The 25,868-nt window shown below is 43.9% G+C and overlaps 1 protein-coding gene across 4 annotated transcripts in view; it reads left to right on the forward strand.

Moving 5' to 3' along the window:
- GLS (glutaminase) overlaps positions 1–25,868 on the forward strand; it is a 1,896,678-nt gene that overhangs the window by 247,088 nt on the left and 1,623,722 nt on the right. For all 4 annotated transcript variants that reach the window (XM_044075192.1, XM_044075191.1, XM_044075190.1 and 1 more), the window contains exon 5: positions 17,467–17,546. In XM_044075192.1, coding sequence (XP_043931127.1) covers positions 17,467–17,546 — 80 coding nt within the window. The remainder of the gene's footprint in view (positions 1–17,466; positions 17,547–25,868) is intronic.

Below are 25,868 nucleotides of genomic sequence, written 5' to 3' on the forward strand. Positions count from 1 at the left end.
ATATAAGACCCCCACGTAGAGCTCCTACTCCTGCTTGGGATCTCAATTTTGTGTTGGAGAAACTCACTCTACAACCTTTTGAGCCTGCAGCTACTACTGAGTTGAAATATTTATCATGGAAGACTGCTTTTTTGTTAGCCATTACCTCTGCAAGAAGGGTTTCTGAATTGCAGGCCCTTATGGCGGTTGAGCCTTTCTTAATTTTCCATAAGGATAGGGTATCTTTACGTACTAATCCTTCCTTTATGCCTAAAGTGGTTTCTAGTGTGGCTTTAAACCAAACTATTCATTTGCCTACTTTTATGCAAATCCCCAAAATAAAGGGAAAAGATTTTGCACACTTTAGATGTACACAGGCAGTTGCGATATTATTTGGACAGGACTAAAGGGTTCAGGCAGTCTCAGCAGTTATTTGTTTCTTTTGCTTTAAGTTCTCAGGGCAAGCCTGTGTCAAAACAAACTATTTCTAAGTGGATTGGGTTTTGCATTGCTTTCTGTTATTCCCATCATGGCAAGGAGATTCCAGCTGGGATTAGGCCTCATTCCACTAGGGCTACTGCCACTTCGACAGCTTTTTTAAGGGGGGTGGCAACTAAGGATATTTTGGAGGCAGCTACTTGGAGTTCAGTGCATACCTTCTCTAGGCATTATCACCTTCCACTTTACTCTAAATCTAGGGCTGGTTTTGCCACTGCTATTTTGCAGGGCATTTTGGCAGCTCCTGCTTCTTTATAGTTTTGCCATCCTCCCTTACCTCTGCTTTGGGATTCTACCCAAGTGTAAGGACTGCAGCAATGTGAGATGAAGAACATAGTACAGTTTTGTACCTACCATAAATGTAGATGTTCGAAGATCCACATTGCTGCAGTCCAATTTACCCTCCATCCTTCCCCTCTGGGGTTAGAGGCGGTTGTGTGGGTTGGGTTGTCAATATGGTGTATATTGTATATATTGTGCATATTATTACTGCAAGGGTGGTTGGTTGGTTGTTTGCTGTCTTTTGGTTTTGACCTTTCTTTTTAGGGTCTTCTGACATCTGGGGCAAGAAAAGACTGAGGATATGACGTCGGTCATGCGCATTTGTACCCTGACGTTCTGATGTCAGTCAAATGCGCCTTGACCGACGTCAGCCTTATACTTTGATATTCGGGCCGACCGAGGACAGCGGACTACCCCAAGTGTAAGGACTGCAGCAATGTGGATCTTCGAACATCTACATTTATGGTAGGTACAAAACTGTACTTTAAGTAGACTGCCACGTATGTGGGAGTTCATGGGTACAGAGTTTTTACCAAAGGGGATGACAGTACACTTTTTGGCATTGAGCTTGAGGCCATGGCTTTGACACCAGGCATCTGTCTCAGTGAGATCCATTTGTAGTAGGTCCACATCGTTAGGAGTTTCGGTTCTGGCTCCTAGTTTGCAGTCATCTGCAAACTTTGTTAGCCAAAGACCTTCTGTGTTAGCCTGTACTTCAGAGAAGTAGATACCAAACAGGAGAAAGACCCAGGACTGAACCCTGTGGTACTCCACTTGTTACTGGTCTGAAGTCGGATTTGGAGTCTGCTACTTTCGCAGTGTGGGTTCTGTCCGTGAGCCAGTTGGCAACCCATCTTGTGACATAGGGATTTATACCTAGTTTAGTGAGCTTATCTATAATTCCAGAGTGGGGTATGGTGTCGAAAGCCTTGGTGAGATCTAGATAAGCTGTGTGAACCACCTTACCCTCGTCTATGGCTTTGGTGACTGCTTCAAAGAAGTCAATCCAGGTTTAGGAGACATGATCTGCCTTTTACAAACCCGAACTGGATAGGGTCCAGAGTTTGGAGATTACCAATGTCTTTGTTTATGAGTTCCATGATTATACATTCTATGGCCTTGCAGACCAGGCTCGTCAGGCTAATGGGGTGGTAGTTCCCGGGGTCTGTCGTGGCTCCCCTTTTGTGGAGTGGGATAACTGTTGCGGTGTGCCATTCAGTGGTCACAAAGCCTTAGGTGAGGCTGTGATTGAACATGGTACTTGGGTAGGGTGCCAATTCATTCTGTAGTTCGTGTAGAACGCAGCCTGGGATATTGTCAGGGACCATGGATGCTGTGTTCTTGGCTTTGGAGAGTGTTTTTTTTACCTGTGCAGCCATGATTACAAGAACTTTGCATTTTTCCGGTATAGAGATGGGCCCTCTAGGGAGTGAGATGGGGGGTAAAGTTAGCACTGAACCTATCTGTCAGGATGTTGGCAATATCTGTTGGTTCTGTACAATTAGTGCCATTGTGCTGCAACTCAGAGCAGATCTGAGTGTTGCCATTGAGATTCTTGACATAGCTATAGGATACTTTGTGGTTGTCTTTAGAGTCAGCTGCAATTTTATTCTCATAACAAGCTATAGAGGATTTTATGAGGGATCTCAGCTTCTTACTGAAGTTGACCAGGGAGTTCCTCCAGTCATGGGATTTTACTCTTTTTTTTTGCAACAGTTTCTTTCTTCTGTTGTAGAGTTTATGGCAGAGGACCACCAGATTGGCTTCCTTTTTTGGAGGATAGCATCTTGGCTCTATTAGAGATAGCATGATCCATGCACTCGTTTAAGTGCTTATAAAGTGCATTTGTGTAGGATTCAGCAGTCGTACCTCTATTGTCCGTCTGCATGGGTGTCATGAAGTTTGCCACTTCTGTCTTAAGAAGTGTGAAGTTGGCTTTGGAGAAGTTTTTTTTACGGTGGTTTCCCTAATTGGGGGTGGGGTGAGATGTGGATGCCTAGGGTGATTAGCTTGTGGTCAGATCTGACCAACGAGGAATTGACCTCTGGTGTGGAACACCGGTTGCCCATGTTTGTAATGACCAGGTCTAGGATATAGCTGCCCCTGGTGGGGGTGTGAATAAGTTGATCCAAGGCGTTGGAATTTATGAATTCTAGAAAACGTTGAGCAAAAGAGTTGGTACACGAGTAGTTTTCCCAGTTAATGGTGGGATAGTTGAAATCGCCCATTATTAGGGTGTTGGGTTGTACCCTAATACTTTCCAGTGCATCAGGAATTGAGGAGTGAGAAACCTGGGGCATGGTGGGAGGGGTCTGTAGCAAGCTACAATTTGGATTGCGGTCTTGCCCAGAGTTAGTTGCACTTGGATAATCTTGGGTGCATTATGCTGTGCAACAAGCTGGAGATGTGGATATCCTTAATGAATATGGACACGCCTCCACCTTTCATGCTTCGTTCCGGGTTAGGTGGCCGAAAGGTGTGGTATGAATTATAGCCAGGTAACGCAGTGGTGCTCTCTGCAGCTTTGAACCAGGTCTCTGTCACTGCACAGATGTCGATGTTCTCCATTTTTAGGAGTGCCTCGAGTGAGTGCATTTTGAGGTTTAGACTTCTAGCATTGAGTAGCATTACCCTCAGATTTTGCTTGCTTGTACCTGTTATGATGGTGAATTTGTCATTTGAACCTTGCCTAATAAAGGCACTATAGGGGTGGCAAGAGCCTTAGTAAGTATCAGGAATCCCAAGGGCGACAGGTACAGGCCATCTCTGGCAAAGCATCGTGGTCTGTCGATCATGTCGTCCCAGGCAGACAAATACTGGATCCCCTTAGAATGACACCAGAAGCTTAGCCAATTGTTGAAGTCAATCGTTTTGTCCTTGTACTGTGGTATCATTCTGGGTGATGGCAGGATGCTACTCGGGGCTAGGGTCATACCTGCCTGGGCTACAAGATCGGAGAGCTCCTCCATGTCTCTTCATGTAGTCCCGGGAGGTATGTCTCAGGTCATTCACATCAACATGAACAATGACAGTGTCATATTTGTACTTGTGAAGTGACTTGAGTACGTGCGTTATGTGGCGGATCCTGGCCCCTGACAGGCAGCTGACAGTAACTTTCTCCTTGTTTAGCCTGGTGAGTGGAATATCAGTGTGCCTGACTACGGAGTCACCTATGACTAGAGTGTTGGGTACGTTATGGGCTGTGGTTGAGTGGCACACTGAGTTTGTGGGCTGTGTGTCATTTGGGTTGTGTTGGGGGGGTGGAGTTTGCTTGCGTTTCTGCTTTGGAGGTCTGTGATTCTTGGGCAGGTTTTTATTCAGAGACTCCGCGAATGTAGGTGTGTATTTTATGTTTCTATGTGTATGTTTTGGTGGTGTAGGTTTTGAGAGACTGTGATAAGTGTGGTGTGATGCAAGTGTTTACCTTCTCCTCTTGACTGTCTAGTCCAGTCTTGGGTGAAGAGAGCTTTGCTTCCAGCATGGCTATACAAGTGCATCTCTCACAGGTTGTAGTGTTTGGTGGTAGGAGGAGAGGGTTGTCTGTGTACATGAGGCAATTGCTGCATTGCCCCAAGATGCCCAGATTCAGGATAGGTGCTTATTTATTAAGTACTAAAAACTGCTTTCCTCTTGACAAGTGAGGAAAGTTGAGTGATGTAGTAATTTGCAGCTTATTTAGTGCTTACGAGTTCTGAACAAGTGCTGAGTTCAAAGAAACAGTTTTGAGTGCTGAAACTAGAAATCTGGCTAGTTCTAAGAAACAAAATTAAGCTAGAAGGCTTCCCTCCAACACAGAAAGGCTTGGGGGCTCAGAAGCCTAAATACAGTCTAGACGACTTACAGGAAAGGCAGGAAACGAGCTTAATTTTTTTTTTTCTTTCCCAGATGCTCTTTGTACACAGTAGGGGGTGCCTGAAATCAGAATATGATCTCACTGCACTCAGTTGAGTGAGCAAATGAGATGGGCCCAGAAGGAGTATCCAAACACAAATTTACAAGAGGGACAGGCAATTTCAAAGCCACCAAGAAAAACACCAAAACAAAACCAGGGAGAGTGGGTGGGGAACTAACTGAAAAAAGAGTCAAAAACGTCCAGTTCAGTTAATATTCAATGCAACACAAATAAATCAATTAAAATGCTGTATTATTTGAAAAAAGTGCAGATAAAAGGTACTTAAATTCTCTTGTACGTCCAGTTGAATACAGCTAGATCTTAGCCGGCCAAAGCTCAGGTTTTAACTTCTTTTTTATTGTTAATGGTAATACCTAATAGTTTAGCATGGGATACGATTTCAGTTTCTGTGTTGCTTTGGGAGAAAATATGAGAGAGTCAGGTGAGAGGGGTTTTTGCTGCACACTGTAGAAGCTTTGTTTTTTTTTTTTTTTGGCATTAAGGAGTAGTTGTGGTTTGGTTAACCAGGCTTCACTTGTGGTGAAGGAATCTTGGGTTATTTGTTGGAGGTGTAAGTTATTCGAGGAGGAGATGATGATGGTACTATCATCTGCATATTGGATAACAGAGCTAAGAGGAGAAGCAGTTTGAAGGTTATTGGTAAGTATGTTAGAGTAAAGGTCCATGTATGGACTCTTGTGGTACTCCAGTTTGGTTGGTTTGGTATTCTGATGGGGTATTTTGCCATTTTATGCATTGTTGCCTGTTCGTGAGGTAGCTATTAAACCACTGGTGGGTGGGGTAGGGTGCAGTCGATATTAGAAGGGTGTTATAGAAGTTATTTGTGTGATACTGTATTGAAAGCCTTTGACAGGTGTAGTAGTAGTACAGAAGTAATATTACCTGAGTCGATGTATGTCTGTGCAGTATCCATGAAGGAGATAAGTGCAGTGCTTGTGCTGTGTGAGGGGCAAAAGCCGTGTTGGGTGGGGGTGAGTAGGTCATGTGTAAGATGGTGAATTCATTGTTTATGTATGTACTTTTCAAGGAGTTTGGATAGTGGGGAGAGGACAGAGATTGGACGATAGAGGGTTCATTGGAGTTGCCTCCTTTGTGAAGTGGGGTGCTAATTGATTTTTTCCAGAGATTGGGGACATAGGATTCTGTAAATTAGCTGTTGATCAAAATGATATTGCCTTGGCAGCAAGTTTAAAGTATTCTGGTGGGAAATCATCAGAGGAGAGAGAGCATGATTTTAACTTTCTGAGGAGTCTCTGAATTTCTGTGGTTGGTATTGGTTGTAGCGAGAAGCGGCTAGATGGTGTAATATTGTTGTGGTGAAGGGGAGTAGAATTGACTATGGGGGGAGAGGATCTTTCTAAGTGAGGACTGCTTTTGTGGGGTAGAGGAGGAGGGGGAAAGGAATTTGATAAGATGAGGGTAGAGGGAGGAGGACTCTGTTATTTCTTTGTGTATGCTATTTATAAAATGTAAGTTGAGCATAGTGGCTATTTGTGATGATGTCTTTTTCTGGGCATGGTGATTGCTTTTGTTTGGTGCCGGGGGAAAGGAGATTATGCTTTTCCAGAATTGTTCTGAGTTGTTACTATGGTTACTTGGTTAGAGAAATAGTTTCTCTTGTCCGTACATACTGGCTTTTTAGCTTTGTTTCGTAGCTGTTTGTATCCAAGTAGGTTACATTCATTTTTGTTTTTGCCATTCTTTCCATGCCTTGTCCCTCTTTTGTAGGAGTTGTTTAGTAGCCTTTGTTAGCCAGGGTGCGTTGCCTGATTTTACTCTTAGTACAAAGAATGAAGGAACACTGATGGAATGTTATGGTGAGTACATAACTTCTTTGATGTCCTTCAAGGATGCATCTGCAGTCCTAACAAATGGGTTGCCCTGGCCTCAGGCAGCCCTTCGGTCGGCCGGATTCCAAAGTCTGGGTCTGGCCTCGGCTGATGTCGCACTTCACCCGACGTCATAGCTGCAGTTCAGCGGGTATAAAGGCATCAGCCGACGCCATTTTCCTCAGTCTTTCTTGCCGCGTGGCGCCCGAAGCAGAAGCTGTTCGCAAGTGCCGGTCGGTCAGAACCAGAGATTGCTACTACCGAAGACTTCTAAAAAGCTAAGTACCCCGTTGGGGACTCTTTCTTGCCTCAGCCGATGTCAGAAAAAGTGAATAACTGTTTAACTTGTGGGAAACAAATACCTCATAAAGATTTCCACTCTTACTGCCTACCTTGTTTAGGCCCAGACCACGACGTAGCAGCCTGTCTAGCCTGTGCTTCTTTCAACCGACGGACACTTAGACGTCGGTCGGAATTTGCTGAGGAGTTTTTCGGCTCCGCTTTTGCTTACAACATGCTGTCGGAAACTCCGACTTCACAATTAGTTAAAAAGCGCAAGGAAAAGGACCGACACTCGCATCCTTATGTGGAATCTGCCTACCACACTGACATTTTCCCTTCTTGGATGACGTGAACTCTAGGAAGCAAAATAAAATACAAGACCAAGAAATGTTTAAAAAAAAAAAAAATCAACGGGGCACTTACCTGGTGTTGCTAAATATTCAGCACAGGAACAAGATGATCAGACCAACTGGTAAAAAATGGTGTTCGAACTGGCAGCAAAGATGTTCTAGGTAGTTGCATCTGTACATCTCTTCTATGCCGTACGTTTTGTGCATGGAGCATAGATGTGATGTACAGCACATGCAAGATCTTTAGGTTTTTGCATACTTGGCCGAGCATTGGGCTGCCCTGGGTTAGAAATCCCTTCTATGTAGATACTACAAGAGTGATATAGAAGAACATCAGAATGTTTCTTCTGAAGGTAAGAAGGGATAGCCTGTGTCAGAACAGACCATTTGTAAATAGTTGTCTCAGACTACTGCTTATTGTTCTTGCCGCTACAAAACTGTTATTGCAAGGGTCAAGGCTCTCTCTACCAGGGCCTTGTCTTCATCTGTGGCTCTTTGGAAAGGGTTGGATTCTAGAAATATTCTAGAAGCAGCAACTTGGTCCTATGTATATAGTTTTACAAAACACTTCAAGCTTGATTCCATCTCTAGATCTAGGTCAGGCTTTGCTAGTACCATTCTCCAGGGGCTCCTGGACCTTTTCCCCTTCCTTCTCCCAAATATTGTAAGAGAGGGAAGGCTAGTGCAGCAGTGATCAATATTATGAGCATAGTACAGTTTTGCAAGTAAGTTTACCATAACAGTATATGTTCCAATGATCACTGCTGCGGTAGCCATTCCTTCTCTCTATCCCTCTTTATTTTTTGATTGTGCCAGGGTGTGTATATTTCTCTATGTACATATTTTGACTCTGAGCTATGTCCTGTCAGGGCTCAGCCTCCCTCTCTCAATTGACATGAAATATCTGAAGGGCTTAGTGCTCAAACCCGTGAGCTCGAGCTGCCTAACTGTTTGAGCATGTATAAAGTACACTGAAACTTTGGAAGCTGGCTGACTGTTTAAATCCTTGGCAAGATAGAACCCGTATAGCTAAGGCTACTGCAGCAGTGATCATTCAATGTCGACTCTTATGGCAAGTTTAGTTACAAAACTTTTTCTTTCTCACTACAAACAAATCACTATAGCAAGAAAAAATGGCTGTAAGTTGCATTTTGGAAAATATTGAATGTTCTTATCAGGTTATATATTTTGGACAATTCATTTTTCGAAGTAGATTGTCTTATTTTCATTGTCTTCTTTTGATCCTTTTTTTTTTGTCATTGAGGCCTTTGAAGCAGTCCCTACTTCCATTACAGGAAGGTATCCCAATGGCAAACAAATATGCTAACAGGCTTTAACCTTTGCCCAGCTCATGAGAAGAAAAATGGCATGCAGAGAAAATCATGTATAAAATCATATCACACTTTAAATTGTACAGATTTCTGATGAGAAGAAGGTAAAGATACTGATTTTATTTATGGTTGAATCCCTCCCCACCAGTACCAAGCAGTTTTTTTGTTAGCAGGAATTACCCTTTTCCAAAAGCACATCTCCCACCTTCGACGTGCGAGATCCCCACCCCACCACCCCAAGTAATTGACTGTAACCAGTTGATACACTAATGGTGGCTGTTCAGAAGCTGAATTCTAGAACTCCTTCTAGTGCTTATATATAATGCACCCTTAATCTTGGGTATCGTGGGGATGGCTCCTCTAGTGCCTACCTATGCTGCCCTTCTCTTTGAATTACCATTGTTCTCAGTACTAGTGTTCATAGTGTTGGAGTACTTTGCACCAGCCTTGTTCATCATCTGGCTGCCCTTGGGTTTGGTTTACCCAGAGATGGTGTACCTGGCATATAGGTCTCATTGACATGAGTACCTAGTGTTGAGGTGCAAGGTGCTGTTTCCTTGGTATCAGGATGGCAAATGTTGATCCCCCCCCCCCCCCCCATCATGAAGGTGCCTTGCATTAGTTCTAATGTTGACAGCCTTTAGCTTCACAGTTTTGCAAGCTTACAGATCCAAGACTATCCCACTCCATCTTCCAGTGTGGGTCCAGGTTGTCATGGCAGTTAATGTCACTGAACCTTTGTGGCTGCAAGGGAAACCACCAATAACCAGTTAGGCATTGCCTTCTGTACTGTTCCCCCTGCCCCCACCAAAACTTACCAGCTGATTCACCCAACGCTGTCCACGCTACCTCCCCTTGCACAAGCAGTGCCCTCCACTTTCAGGTTTTGTAAGAGTTCTTCCTGCCTCAGTCATGCGAGGCATGCAGAAGGGCATCAGGCTTGTCATTCACATGCTCACCAGCCTCCAAGAGTCCCAAAAAGGTGATTGCTAATACATGACACCTTTCTTCCCACCCTGGATTAAGATTATGGGTATTTGGAGACTGATGACTCCTAGCAGTTCCTCTATTTTTTGGACTTTGGGATGCTCATGGTAAGTCTGTTTGATGGTTAGGTGTCCATAATAGGCTATCTGCCTTTTGAGAGAGGAAGAAGAAAACGTCTGCATACTTTCAAGTTGCATGCATTGTGTTCCCTATACATAAACTTCAAGGAGGGAATAACTATGGTCATGTCTTATTTTGCCTAAATGATCTCCAGGTAATTGTGAATGATGAAATAAGGGGCAAATGAGCATTCCAGCAATCTTGAGTGGCATCAGTGACCCTGAGGGCTCCTCCAAGTTGGGAGTCCTCAGGAAGAGACCCTGCCGAGGAGTAAGACAATAGTGTTCTCGGCAGTCTCAAAAATGGGAAACTCCAGCCCATCTAGCTCTGCAGTGATCAATGAGTCAGAGAGCAATACTTGTTTCTGGTTTTGAACCTTAAGGCAGTTGTTTCACCCCTTCCTTGTAAAGGTATAAAGTAGTAGAAGGTGAGCACGTAACAGACAGTGGGCAAAATATACAATGAGCATATGATCCAGTAGAGAGAGAGTAAACAGAGAGGCTGGCTTAAGGCCTGGCACCTGCATAACACCAAATCGTTGAGTGTATGGAGGAAGATGAAGACCCAAAGACTTTGCAGTAGGGAATGGGTAATCTTTTCAACGTTTGGCTGTTGGTGACTAACTTCTCAGGGAAAAAAAGGAAGGTTATCACCTGGTACTGAGAAATGAAAGCATGACCTGAGGACTTGCTGCTCATGTGGTCAGGGCTGTCTGTTTCCTTTGACAAATGAGGGGAGTGGCTACCATTTACTGTGTTTCACTTCTAACTGAAGGCTTCAAGTGGCACATACCTAGTCAGCCTTATTCCTTTTCCCTTTATGAGTATGATGAGAGAGAGAGAGACTGTGACCTCTTACTAGAGATTAATGACCCCCCACTGGTGTGGGAGAGTTGGGCACTATAGGCATGGTTCTCCTTTGAAAAGTAGACAGACCGGAGTTCTGCCTGTGTTAGTGCTCTTGCCTTGGGATCCTTGGACAAGTACTCCTGTCAGTCTTTCTTTGGCTTGCCTGTGTAGCTCTGCTGAACCCCGAGGACTGATGAAAAAATGTGAGCTTCTGTTAGGGCTAAAGGACTGAAATACTGACATAGATGATATTAATCATTTGTCTGAAAAAAAAAAAAAAAAAAAAAAAACTAATTTGTGATCAGTCTGGTGGTCACGTATGCACTTTCTAGGTTTGTATGTTTCAGACACAGAAACCTTCTAGAAGTAAATGTTGAAGAGATTTGAGTATTGTCAACAGCTAGAAAGAAATATGGGTCATGAGGACAGGCAGTTATTCCTTGCTTGGGCCACAGAGGATGCCCATGTCAGAATTCAAATTTTCAGGAAAAGCCAAATGATCAAAGTACAAGATGAAGTCTCTGAGCGTTCCACTCCCTGCAGCGGTCCTCTTAAAGTTAATGTGTTGCTGCAGTTTCTAGAAACCACACTATTTATACGTTGAATATAATTCACTGAGCAATTTTGATGAAGATAAATTTAGAACTCTGTTGAACCAAGACAGAGTTGCATGAGGTTGTATAAATGATTGAGTTTCACAAAATGTTTTTATGGCTGCACTGGCTCTGATGTAGAGTAATGAAGCTCTGACTACAATCTAGGTGACCCAGGTAAAATTAGCAATGTTGGCACTGTAGGAACAGTTAGAGAGAAATAAGAAAGACTGGGTGAAGCTCTCTCCCCTTTCCCAGGTTACAGGACTGACTGTGTTTGAAGATGTACTTAAAGTCCATGTTGGAGATCATAATTGGGTAAAGGTTTTGAGAGTGGGGCAGCTTCACTAACAGAAGCAGATGGCTGTCCCTCGCACTGCCCCATTATACATGTTCACCTTGTGAGACATTCCAAGCATATATAGGATGTTCTTCGTTCCACATTGCTGCAGTCCTTACTATCGGGTAGTCCGCTGTCCAGTCGGCCCGAATACCAGAGTATATGGCTGACGTCGGTCAGGGCGCATTAGACTGACGTCAGTACGTCAGGGTACTAATGCGCACGACCGACGTCATATCCTCAGTCTTTTTTGCCGCATGGTCCGATGCAGAAGCAGTTTTGCGAGTGCAGGTTGGCGTTCTGAAATATTTCGAGCGGAGTTTCAGACCGAATCAGAGTTGGCTAAGTACCCGTTGGGAACATTTTGGTTTTTCTTGCCTCAGTATTTAACCGGATGTCAGAAAAAGTGAATAACTGTATTTCTTGTGGGAAACAGATACCTCATAGGGATTACCATACCTTGTGTATACCTTGTTTAGGGCCTGAGCACGGCGTTGTTGGATGCCGCTCTTGTGCTAGGTTTAACAAACGCACTATTAAGAGACGGTTAGACTGTGCCAGGTTAGTGTTTGGGAAGCGTTGCAATTATAAAATGCCGTCGGATGCTCCGGCGCCCGCTTCGTCCAAGAAGCGCAAGGACAAAACAGCGAAGCCTAGGGTTGATGAACCGGCAGTCCCGGACGTCGGTTCTTTAGAAACTCAGTGGAGCCAGAGGTTTTGCCAGGAGTTTCTTTGGAGTCTCAGGCAGAGACTTTACTGTTACAGGATGTGTCTTCTCAGGAGGTAGGCCAGGCTGAGGGGCTTCTCAGGTAACTGTTCTTCCCTCTCTTCCCAAGGTAGTTAGAGCCTCTCCTTCTGTTGCCAAAACTTCTTTGAGAGGTAGGCCAAGTTCAGCTTCAGTGGGGGCTTCTCCTAGCATTTCAGGTTCTGTGCCTAAGAGACATATGCTTAAAATGGCGGAAGATTTGATTACTATGATTAGAGGTTCTATGCCCCCTCCTGATAAGAGGCCTAGGGTGGAACCGGAGTTTGATAGTTTTGAACAGTGTTCAGAGGCTTCTGAGTCTTCTGCGGAAGATTTGCAGGAGTATCCTCCTTATTCTGATTCTGATGTGGATGATTCCACTCCTACAGCTTCTCCTCCTGAGGATTTCTCATTTTCAGAGACTCTGCATTCCATGAGGGAGCACTTTAAATGGGAAGGCCAGGATTACTCTGATTCCAGGAAAAGGCTTAGGGAATTCTTGTTTTTGCCCCAGCATAGGCCCTTAGCTATACCTCCTGTGTTAAATGTGGTGGAAGATGTTTTTGCAGAGGCTTCACTGAACCCTGATTCTTTGCCTCCTGCTCCTGTTAAACCTGATAGGTACTATAGGGTGCCTGAAGCTCATAAGTATCTTTTTAAGAGTCCTAGGGCAGACCCGGAAACTGTTTCTCAGGGACCTAAAGGTGTTAAGGCCTCTGTGGTTAAAAACCCTGTTCCCACTGATAAAGAGGCAAGGGCTTTGGATAGATGGGGAAAGAAAGTGTATACTTCTTCCACTTTAGCCATGAGGGCTTTGAATTGTCAGTTTCACATGCTTAAATATCAAAATTATCTCCATTCACAACTGAAATCTAAGGTGGATGCTTTGGCGGAAGGTATTGAGTGTAAAGAGTTGCTGGATTTAGTTCATGTGTCTGAACAAGTGGGTAAGCATTCTTTGCAATGTGGTTTTGATGCTGTACAGGCCTCCTCGAGGGTGGCTGCCACTAGTTCTGTTCTTCGCAGGCATGCCTGGTTAAGGGATCAGAATTTAGCCGAGCATGTTAAGACAAGGATTTTGGATGCTCCTTTACAGTCTGATGTGTTGTTTGGTTCGCCTGTGGAAGCAGTTTTAAAGAAAATGGAGGACAAAGCTAAGTCTATGCAAACTGTTAAAGATTTTTTGCAGGTGCAGCCACCGAAGTTTAGTAGAAATTGGCCTACTAAGGGATGGACATATCCTGCTTATGATTCCCAGTCTAGGGGTAGGTCTAGACGTGGTAGGGGCAGAGCTCAAGGTTCTTTTAGGCCTAGAACAGGAGTTCACCTGCTCAGACTTCTGGTGAGGGCAGGGGTCAGTCCTTTCGTAAACAGACCCAATGACCTGCCTTTTCAGCTGCCAGTAGATTCTCGTCTGGCAGCTCCTTTGGGAGGAAGACTGTCTCTTTTCAAAGAAAATTGGGATTTAATTACTCAAGACAGATGGGTGTTGGATATCATTCACCACGGTTACAGGTTTTATTTCCATACATTGCCCCTTTCAAAGGCATGCCAGACGTTCCTCCTCCACAAAGGAAAGAGGCTCACAAGCAAATTTCTCTGTTACTCCAAATAGGGGCCATTCAGCCAGTCCCTGGATCAGAAAGGGGCCTAGGATTTTATTCTCGCCTGTTCCTAGTACCAAAGAAGGGGAACACGTGGAGACCAATTTTGGATTTATCTATCCTCAACACTTATCTGGACATTCCCAAGTTCAAGATGTTTGCCTTACAACAGCTTTTACCTCTGCTGGGCAAAGATCACTGGATGGTAACTTTAGATCTCAAGGAAGCTTACCTTCATGTGCCTATAAGACTAAGTTGCAGGAAGTATCTGCGTTTTCGAGCTGGAAATTCTCATTATCAGTTCTCTGCATTGCCCTTTGGCTTATCTACTGCGCCCAGAGTATTCACAAAGGTTCTGGCTCCAGTGATAGCTTACTTCAGGCTAAAAGAAATTCAAATCTATCCTTACTTGGACGACTGCCTGATTCTGGCTCAAGAAAAGGAAGACCTTCTACAGCATCTGGAATATGTTATAGCAGTGCTAAGATGCCTAGGGTATTCTGTGAACGAAATAAAGTCCAGTCTAGTACCCTCTCAAGACCTGTGCTTTCTGGGTGTGAGACTGAATACAGCAGCCCAGATGGCCTTTTTAACCCCGGACAAACAAAAGAGTCTATCACTTTACTTCCATCAACTATCTCATCAGTCCGTGCTGACTGCAAGGACAGTCCTTCAAGCATTAGGGTTCATGGCATCTTGTATTCTGGTGCTTCCCAATGCCAAACTGCATATGAGGAAGCTACAATGGTATCTCAAAAATGTATGGACACAGCACTGCCAGGATTTGGACACTGTCATTCAAATAATACCTTGCCTTCAAAAAGAATTTTTGTGGTGGGCTCAGGAATGTCACCTAAACAAGGGACTCTCTGTGACCCGGCCAGAGGCGAGTCAGATTTTAACGACAGATGCCTCGGACATTGCTTGGGAGCTCATCTAAATGGAAAGTGGATACAAGACAAGTGGCCTGCCAGACTACAGCATCTACATATCAACATGAAGGAGATGTTAGCAGTCCAGTTTGCATTAATGGCTTTCAAGGAGTTTCTTCTTCCAGGGCAGGTGTTGATTCTAACAGACAACACAACTGTCATGTGGTACATCAACAAGCAAGGGGAACACATTCTTATCCTCTATGCAGGCAAGCAATGATTTTATGGGAGACTGCGCTAAGCTTGCAACTAACTCTTCAGGCAAGGTTTCTGCCGGAGCACAGAACTCCTTAGCAGATGTGTTAAGCAGACAAATCATGGATCCCCACGGTGGAAACTGGATCTTCATGTATTTCAGAAATTGACAGTGTCATGGGGAACTCCAGACATAGATCTGTTAAACTTCTCCACTAAACCACCAGCTGCCAAAGTTTTGCACAAAGGGGTTTCATCACACAGCTTGGAAAGTGGATGCTCTGTCTTTCAGTTGGAAAAACCTTCATGTGTATGCCTTTCCACCTCTGCCTCTTCTTCCAAAGGTGCTCTTAAAAGTCAGACAAGACAAGCCAAGGATGATTTTGATAGCTCCAGATTGGCCTCGGCAACACTGGTACCCACTACTAAGGAGTCTGGTAAGGAAGCCTCCATGGCCTTTGCCTTTGATTCCTCATCTGTTATCTCAGAAGGACGGTCATCTGCTCAATGTCAAGCTTCACTCTCTTCATCTAACAGCCTGGCATATTCTGTGTTGAAACACAGCAGGTCTCAACTTCCTCAACAAGTTTTGAATGTGATTATGGAAGCTAGAAGACCTAGTACAAGGAAAGTGTACGCAGAAAAATGGAAAAGATTTTTATTTTGGAGTACAGCAAAGGATTTGGAGATTTCTGAGCCTAATTTGAGTGTGGCTCTTCAATATCTTACTGAGTTATTGGACAAAGGTTTGTCCTTCTCTTCCATTAAGATTCATGCTGCAGCAATTTCAGCTCACTATGATTGTGACCCACCATTGTTTTCGCATCCTTTGTTCAAGCAGTTTCTTAGAGGGGCAAAGAATATAAGACCCCCACGAAGAGCTCCAACTCCTGCTTGGGATCTCAATTTTGTGTTGGAAAAACTTACTCTACAACCTTTTGAGCCTGCGGCTACTGCTGAATTGAAATACTTGTCATGGAAGACTGCTTTTCTGTTGGCTATTACTTCTGCAAGAAGGGTGTCTGAGTTGCAGGCCCTTATGGCAGTAGAGCCCTTTTTGATTTTCCATAAGGATAGGGTATCATTACGTACTAATCCTTCCTTTATGCCTAAGGTGGTTTCTAGTGTGGCTTTAAACCAAACTATTCATTTGCCTACTTTTTATGCAGACCCCCAAAATAAAGGGGAAAGATTTTGCACACTTTAGATGTACACAGGCAATTGCGTTATTATTTAAGCAGGACTAAGGATTTTAGGCAGTCTCAGCAGTTGTTTGTTTCTTTTGCTTTGAGTTCAGGGCAAGCCTGTGTCAAAACAAACTATTTCTAGGTGGATTGGGTTTTGCATTGCATTTTGTTATTCCCATCATGGCAAGGAGATTCCAGCTGGGATTAGGCCTCATTCCACTAGGGCTACTGCCACTTCAACAGCATTTCTAAGGGGGGTGGCAACTAAGGACATTTTGGAGGCAGCTACTTGGAGTTCAGTGCATACTTTCTCTAAGCATTATCACCTTCCTATCTACTCTAAGTCTAGGGCTGGTTTTGCCACAGCTGTTTTGCAAGGCATATTGTCAGCTCCTGCTTCTGTATGATTTGCCAGCCTCCCTTACCTCTGCTTTGGGATTCTACCCAATAGTAAGGACTGCAGCAATGTGGAACGAAGAACATAGTACAGTTTTGTACCTACCATAAATGTAGATGTTCGAGGATCCACATTGCTGCAGTCCAATTTACCCTCCCTCCTTCCCCTCTGTGTTTAGGGGTGGTTGTGTAGGTGAGGTTGTATGCTGATATTTTTATATATATTTTTGTATATATTGTACATATTTTTGGTGCAGGTATTTTGGGCCTTGTCTTTTTAGGGTCTTCTGACATCTGGGGCAAGAAAAGACTGAGGATATGACGTCGGTCATGCGCATTAGTACCCTGACGTACTGACGTCAGTCTAATGCGCCCTGACCGACGTCAGCCATATACTCTGGTATTCGGGCCGACTGGACAGCGGACTACCCGATAGTAAGGACTGCAGCAATGTGGATCCTCGAACATCTACATTTATGGTAGGTACAAAACTGTACTGCAACAGTAGTGTAAAAAATTAAAAATGCCCAGTGGCTGTCTGTATAATGGTTGCACCCCGGATTGACTGTAGCCCAACTTCAAAACACATGGGCAGAGTGTGGTCAGCCAGATGATCAGCAGGCATGAGGGTCCCAAAAAAATTTATTTTCTTGGCTAACATAGCATGACACAGTAGTGTATTTCTGTGACAGTATGGAAAACTTTTCATTAGTAGCTGAAATGGCTGTCTGTACAATAGACTGGCATCCTGCACACAATTATTTTTTTCTGCTTTGTTCCCTTTGAATTCTGTAGATAAGCTCCAGCTTCCATGTGATCCTAAGCTGGAAAAAGCATGCATCTGGGAATGACTGCCTCACACAGAAGTGTGCTGGAAGTTTTTGTCTTTTTGTATAAGTTATACAAGTGTGAAATAAATGAGATTTATTAGAGATGTTGTCTCTTAAAAGATGTGTATTAAGTTGCACAGCAAATTTGTTCAGAATAAGATTAATGTTAGAATTTACCTCTTTTCCACTGCAGATATTCTTTCATTTATTTGTCATGCTTCACAGGTAGCAGATTACATACCTCAGCTGGCCAAGTTTAGTCCAGATTTATGGGGAGTCTCTGTTTGCACAGTGGATGGACAAAGGTATTGTTGCTGATTATTTTTGGTTGCTAAAATTTATGAGCATTTTTATTGACAAATGTATAATAGTATATGTTGTCAGAATGTTTCTCAACCAAGGTATGTATTGTTTCTCCGAGCCAAGGCAAGTTGTATAACAGAAGATTTTAGCTCTGTTACTTAATTTATGTGATATCTGTTCAATACTGAAGTTGAGAATTTTTCAATGTATGTTACAAGAGTGATGCATGCTGCTAGACAGTGTTGAAATGGGGGAATTCTGAATTGTGTATACAAGATTTATTTCCAAGTGCAGCACCTTATCAGAAATGGCAGTTTAGCCTTTGGGATTATCAAAATTTTGTGGATCATATACGAGTTTATAACTAGGCATTATTTTTGACAGTAGTACTTGGATTCTTTTGCTTTCTGACCACTTAAGAGTTTTGTTCATTGCGTACACTGACATTTTCACTTTATGATGTTTTTTAAAATATTCCCTAGTATTTTCAGGTCTTCCTAGCAGCAGTCCTACCACTGAGTGCTGCTGGTTTAGGAGTTCAGGTGACATCATCTGCCCTTAGAAATGTGTAATATTAATGATGTTTTAGCAGTGACATCCCCACGTTTACTGCTTTTAGTCGGTCTGTTAGTCTTTCCTACCATTCCCTTGCTGGGCCTGGTATTTTTGATTGGTTGAGAGCAGAAGCCCTTCTTCACTACAGAGATGCTTCTACTGGGCTAGCAAATATTAAAAAAAAAAAAAACTGACATGTAAATGAATAAAACATCAAAGTGATGTGCCTTATAGAAGAATATTTCACCATTGACATTAATGAGGAGGTAGGTATCTTGGCAGTGAAGAGATGAAAGCAAAGTAAGTGCCATTTTTCCCAACAATCCCAGACTCATTTTTTTCTGTTCAGGAGTATATTGTTGTGTATTACTTTCATATGATCATTTAAAAAAATACTGCCAAGTCAGATGTTCTTCGTCTCACATTGCTGCAGTCATAACCTGTGGGTAGTCCGCTGTCCTCGGTCGGCCCGAATACCAAAGAGTTAGGCTGGCGTCGGTCATGGGCCGGAGCTGGCGTCAGTGCGTGAGTGGTACTTAAGCGCATGACCGACGCCATATCCTCAGTCTTTCTTGCCGCGTGGTCCGAAGCAGAAGCAGCGTTTGCAAGTGCCGTTCGGCGTTCTGAAATTTTCAATTTTCGAGTTTCAGACCGAAGACCAAGTTGGGCTAAGTACCCCGTTGGGGAAAATTTTTGTCTTTTCTTGCCTCAGTTAATCCGGATGTCAGAAAAAGTTAATTGTATTTCTTGTGGGAAACCGATACCTCATAGGGACTATCATTCTCTCTGTATTCCTTGCTTGGGGCCTGAGCACGACGTAGTCGGGTGTCGCTTTTGCGCTAGATTTAATAAGCGCACCATTAAACGCAGATTAGGCTGTGCTAGGTTGGTTTTGTGGCGGTGTAACTACAACATGCCGTCGGATCCTCCGACGCCCGCTACCGCAAAAAAGTGAAAAGATAAATCTTTAAGGTCAAAACCGGATGAGTCGTCCGTTGCGGACGCCGGTTCTATGGAATCTACGGTTGAATCTGTGGATCCAGCCGAGGTCTCGGCTGAATCCCAGGGGGAACCTTTACTGTTACAGGAGTTGGCCTCTCAGGAGTCAGGCCAGGCGAGGTGCTTCTCAAGTTTCTGTGGTTCCATCCTTACAAAAGGTTATTAGGCCTTCTTCTTCAGTTTCTAAAGGCCCTGCTAAGGCTAGACCTGGTCTTTCTGGTACGGGCCATAGCCCTAGTTCTTCGGGCTCTGTTCCTAAAAAACATATGTTGAAAATGGCAGAGGATTTGATTACTTTGATCAGGGGTTCTATACCCCCTACAGAGAAGAGGCCTAGGGTGGAGACAGATTTAGAGGGTATGGAGCATTCCTCTGATTACTCTGAGTCCTCAGCTGAGGATATTCAGGATTTTCCTCCCTATTCAGATTCGGATGCAGAGGATTCCTGTCCTTCTGCTTCTCCTCCAGAGGATTTTTCCTTTTCTGAAACCTTGCATTCCATGAGGGAGCATTTCAAGAGGGAAGGTCAGGATTTTTCAGATTCTCGTAAGAGGCTTAGGGAATTTTTGTTTTTGCCACAACATAGACCTTTGGCTATTCCCCCTGTTTTAGATGTTGTTCAGGATGCTTTTTCTGAAGCTTCCCTTAATCCTGATTCTTTACCCCTGCCCTGTCAAGCCAGACAGGTATTACAGAGTTCCAGAGGCACATAAATATTTGTATAAGAGTCCTAGAGCTGACCCGGAAACTATTATTCAAGGGCCTAAAGGTGTCAGGGCTTCTGTGGTTAAGAATCCATTTCCTTTGGATAAAGATTCTAGAGCGTTGGATAGGTGGGGTAAAAAAGTGTACACCTCTTCTACGTTAGCTATGAGGGCTTTAAATTGCCAATTTCATATGCTGAAGTATCAGAACTTTCTGTTAGGTCAGTTAAAATCTAAGGTAGATGCTCTATCTGAGGGTATAGAGTGTAAGGAATTGCAGGACTTGGTTCATGCTTCAGATCAAGTTGGTAAACATTCCTTGCAGTGTGGCTTTGATGCCCTTCAGGCTTCTTCCAGGGTGGCTGCTACTGGTTCAGTTATTTGTAGACATGCCTGGCTTAAGGATCAAAATTTGTCAGAGCATGTTAAAGCTCGGATTTTGGATGCTCCTCTTCAATCTGAAGTTCTTTTTGGTTCCCCTATGGAGTCAGTTTTGAAAAAGATGGAAGACAAAGCTAAGTCTATGCAGACGGTTAAGGAATTTTTGCAAGTGCAGCCCCCTAAGTTTAGCAGGAATTGGCCTGCAAGAGGATGGTCTTACCCTTCTTCGGATTTTCAGTCTAAGGGCAGGTCTAGACGTGGTAGGAGCAGGGCTCACGCTCAGGGTTCTTTCAGACCTAGGACTTGGAGTTCTCCTGCACAATCTTCTGGTGAGGGCGGGGGTCAGCCTTTTCGTAAACAGACCCAATGACCTGTATCTTCAGCTGCCAGATCCTTCTTTTCTGGCAGCTCCTCTAGGAGGAAAGTTGGCACTTTTCAAACAAAATTGGCATTTGGTCACCCAGGACAAATGGGTGTTGGACATAATAAATCAAGGCTACAAGTTTTATTTTCACACTTTTCCTCCTTTCAAAGGCATGCCAGATGTACCTCCTCAGCAAAGGCTGGAGGCTCAGGAACAAATTTCTTTGCTTTTACAGATGGGGGCAATCCAGGTGGTACCTCCGTCAGAAGAAGGCCTAGGGTTTTATTCTCATCTGTTCCTAGTGCCAAAGAAAGGAAACACTTGGAGGCCAATTCTGGATTTGTCCATTCTCAATACATATCTAGACATTCCAAAGTTCAAGATGTTAACATTACAGCAACTTCTGCCTCTGCTAGGCAAAAATCACTGGATGGTAACTCTGGATCTCAAAGAGGCCTATCTTCACATTCCTATCAGGCCCAGCTGCAGGAGATTCCTGCGTTTTGGCTGGTACTTCTCATTATCAGTTCTCTGCATTGCCCTTTGGTTTATCTACTGCCCAGGGTGTTCACAAAGGTTCTGGCTCCTGTAATAGCTTTCTTAAGACTGAGGGAATACAAATTTATCCTTATCTGGACGATTGCCTGATTCTTGCTCAAGACAAAGACAAGTTACTTCAACATCTACAGTATGTAATGGCAGTTTTAAGGTGCCTAGGGTATTCTGTGAGCGAAACAAAGTCCAGTCTAGTACCCTCTCAGGACATGTGCTTTCTGGGTGTGAGACTGAATACAGCCTCTCAGATGGCTTTTCTGACCCCGGACAAACAAAGAACTCTTCATCTATACTTCCAGCAATTATCAGTACTGTCCAGGCTGACTGCAAGGACAGTCCTTCAAGCCTTGGGGTTCATGGCATCTTGCATTCTGGTACTTCCCAATGCCAAACTGCATATGAGGAAGCTACAATGGTATCTCAAAAGTGTATGGACTCAACACTGCCACGATTTGGACACTGTCATTCAGATAATACCTTGCATCCAAAAGGAACTCTTGTGGTGGGCACAGGAATGTCACCTAAACAAGGGACTCTCTGTGACCCGACCAGAGGCGAGTCAGATCATAACGACGGATGCCCCAGACCTGGCTTGGGAGCACACTTCAATGGGAAATGGATTCAAGACACGTGGCCTCCCAGACTACAGCATTTGCATATCAACATGAAGGAGATGTTAGCAGTCCAGTTTGCCCTGATGGCTTTCAAGGGCCTACTTCAACCAGGACAGGTGTTGATCAACAGACAACACTACAGTCATGTGGTACATCAACAAGCAGGGGAACCCATTCTTACCCTCTTTGCAGACAAGCTATGATATTGTGGGAGACTGCTCTGAGTTTGCACATCACTCTTCAAGCACGGTTTCTGCCAGGGGCACAGAATTCCCTAGCAGATGTATTGAGCAGACAAATTGTGGATCCCCACGAGTGGAAATTGGATCCTCAAGTATTCCAACAGTTGACAGTGGCTTGGGGAACTCCAGACATAGATCTGTTCGCTTCCCCTCTAAATTTCCAACTACCAAAATTTTGCACAAAGATGTTTCACCCAAAAGCTTGGAAAGTGGACGCTCTATCTTTCAGTTGGAACAACCTTCACGTGTATGCTTTTCCTCCTCTGCCTCTCCTTACCAAGGTACTCTTGAAAGTCAGGTGGGACAAGCCTTGCATGATTTTAATAGCACCAGATTGGCCACGACAGCACTGGTATCCTCTGCTGAGGAGTTTAATTCAGGAGCCTCCTTGGCCTTTGCCACAGCTTCCTCACTTTTTGTCCCAGTCAAGCAGTCATTTGCTCAATGTCAGGGTGCAGTCCCTGCATCTAACGGCCTGGCGAATTCTGTTTTAGAGCCTGTGGGTTCTCAGCTTCCTCAACAGGTTTTGGATGTCATTTTGGAAGCCAGGCGGCCCAGCACTAGAAAGGTTTATGCTGATAAATGGAGGAGATTTTTTCTTTGGAGCACAACAAAGGACTTTGATGTCTCAGTACCTAATTTGAGTTTTACACTGCAGTACCTTACTGAATTACTAGACAAGGGTTTGTCATTTTCCTCTGTGAAGGTTCATGCTGCAGCCATTTCTGCTCACTATGATTGTGACCCTCCTTTATTTTCTCACCCTTTGTTTAAGCAATTTCTTAGAGGGGCAAAAAATATAAGACCCCCACGTAGAGCTCCTACTCCTTCCTGGGATCTCAATTTTGTGTTGGAGAAGCTTACTTTGCCTCCTTTTGAACCTGCAGCTACGTCAGAATTGAAGTTTTTGTCTTGGAAGACTGCCTTTTTGTTGGCCATTACTTCTGCTAGAAGGGTATCTGAATTGCAGGCTCTCATGGCAGTTGAACCCTTTCTGATATTCCATAAGGATAGAGTTTCCTTACGTACTAACCCTACTTTTATGCCAAAAGTTATTTCTAATGTGGCCTTGAACCAGTCTATCCATTTACCTACCTTTTATGCTGATCCCCAAAATAAGGGGGAAAAAATCTTGCATTCTTTGGATATACACAGGCAGTTACATTACTATTTGAGCAGAACTAAGGAGTTCAGACAGACTCAACAGTTATTTGTTTCTTTTGCTTTGAGTTCACAAGGGAAAGCTGTTTCTAAGCAGACTATTTCAAAGTGGATTGCTAATTGTATTGCCTTTTGTTATTCTCATCATGGGAAGAATGTTCCTGCTGGGATTAGACCTCATTCCACTAGGGCTACTGCCACATCTACTGCTTTTTTGAGGGGTGTAGCTACTAAGGATATTTTGGAAGCAGCTACTTGGAGTTCAGTTGCATTGCCATCTCCCTCTTTACTCCAAGTCCAGGGCTGGGTTTGCCACTGCAGTCTTACAGGGCATGTTAGCAGCCCCTAATGCTTTTTAGTTTGCCAGCCTCCCTTTTCCTTTGCTTTGGGATTCTACCCACAGGTTATGACTGCAGCAATGTGAGACGAAGAACATAGTACAGTTTTGTACCTACCATAAATGTAGATGTTCGAGGATCCACATTGCTGCAGTCATATTTTCCCTCCCTACTTCCCGTCTATGGTTTGGGGTTGTTGTTGTTGTGGTTGTTATTGTTCCTTAGGGATTATTGTTATTTTCTCCTTTGTGGCTCTGGCCTTTCCTTTTTTAAGGCCTTTTGACATCTGGGGCAAGAAAGACTGAGGATATGGCGTCGGTCATGCGCTTAAGTACCACTACGTACTGACGTCAGCTCCGGGTGCCCATGACCAACGCCAGCCTAACTCTTTGGTATTCGGGCCGACCGAGGACAGCCGACTACCCACAGGTTATGACTGTAGCAATGTGGATCCTCGAACATCTACATTTATGGTAGGTACAAAACTGTACTTTTCCCATTCCTGTCTGTATTAATGCTACAGAGTGCAAAGAATAGTATCCGAAGGCTATAGTAATTTAATTATACCAGACCACCTTATTTGAGGCTGTGTTACTTCAGCTATGCATAGCATCATATCGCAGCATGATCTCATTTGTTTGACAAATGCCTCATTGCTTCATAAACACTCAGCACTGATAAATGGTTTTCTTTCTTTGTGTATTACATTGTTGAATGCATTTCCTTGTTTGTGGTTTTTTTTGAGCATACAGTCAAAGAGTTGTTTTGTGTTGTGCATTGCTGGATATTGGTGCTCATTTTAGTAATCTGTTCCAGAAAACAGATACAATTGTTTTTTTTTTCTGTTTTCGGTTCATGTCATGCTTAAGATGTAATGTGCATTTCTGCATGAATTGCTGTAGTCTCAGTTTGCTGATTGATGGTCTTATCTCACTTCCTGGAGCGCTCTCTTCTGTTTCCATTAGCAACTTGTTTGAATTCTTACACCTGTGATTTTTGTTCTTTGCAGAGCATATTTGGCCTACTATTACTTTTCTTCCCTTCCATAATTATTACTTTCCTCTAGCTTGCCATTAAATGTCTTTCAGTTGACTATAAACTAGCTAAGTAAAGCAGTAGTGTTTAGCCACACCTGCTAGGTTCAGGTGTTGGCACATTGCCTGTCCTGTTATATAGGTTCATAGGTTCGTAGGTGTGTACTAGGCTATATGCCCAAAGGCATTTGTAAGCCTAGCCAGAATGTGTTGGCTTTCGCCGTCCCATTAGATTAGTTCCCTGTGCCTCTGTCCAGCAGAGCCACTGAAGTGATCCCCGAGGTAAACTTTCTGTTTCCCATCCACTCGTCAAGGTTTCTTTTGAAGAGTGTTAGTGAGGAGCTCTGCCTAATGTAGATTGGGATCTTGTTCCAAAGCATGGGAAGTCTCTGGGACAGGAATCTATCCCTCCAGCACGTCCAATTTATTGTTGTGGTGACGTTTAGAGCCCTAGAGCGTGTGGCTTGAGGGGATAAGGTTTTCTTTAGGTGGAGCTTGACCATCAATTCTGGGTTGGATATGGCCTTGTATGTCAGGCAGAGATCACCTCTGAGTAGGCGGTATGTAACAGAGTGCAACTGGAGTTTCTTCAGTCGAGCTGCATAGAGCATCTGTTTGAGGCCATTGATCCTCTTGGTGAGGTACTTCTGTGGTCTTTCCAGCTGTTGCAGGTGTCTGTAAGGTACATCCCAAATGGGGCGTTGTACTCTAAGATGGGTCTGATGAGTGATGAGTAGAGGGGCACAATGATCTCTTTTGATCTGAATGCAAACCCTTTTGTGATTAGGTGGGCCACGTAGAAGGATTTTCTAACCACTTTGGCAATGTGATTATCAAAGGTGAGATTACTATCTACTTGGGTCCCCAGATCCTTTATTACGTCTTCCGTATTTAGGGGACTGCCACCTATGTGGTAGTTTGTGGGTACTTTGCTTTTTCCAAAAGGGATGACTATGCACTTTTTGGCATTTAGCTTGAGGCCATGATTTTGACACCAGGTATCCGTCTCTGTGAGACCCTTTTGGAGGATGTCTGTATCAGCCGGAGAGTCGATTATAGCCCCTAGTTTGCAGTCATCTGCGAACTTGGTCAGCCATAGTCCTCCTTTGCTTGCCTGTACCTCTGAGAAGTATATGCCGAACAGGAGGGGTCCTAGGACTGAGCTCTGGGGAACACCACTTGTAACCGGTTTAGAGACGGACCTAGCTCCCGCAACTGTCACCATGTGGTTTCTGTCCATGGTCCAGCTGACAACCAGTCTTGTGACGTAGGGGTTTATGTTCAGGCTGGTGAGTTTGTCTATAATACCAGAATGGGGAATGGTGTCGAAGGCCTTAGCGAGGTCTAGGTAGGCTGTGTGGACCACCTTTCCCTCAT

Source organism: Protopterus annectens, chromosome 6.part0 (genome assembly GCF_019279795.1).
Source record: "Protopterus annectens isolate FY-2018-M chromosome 6.part0, PAN1.0, whole genome shotgun sequence".
In the NCBI taxonomy this organism is placed as follows: Eukaryota; Metazoa; Chordata; order Ceratodontiformes; family Protopteridae; genus Protopterus; species Protopterus annectens.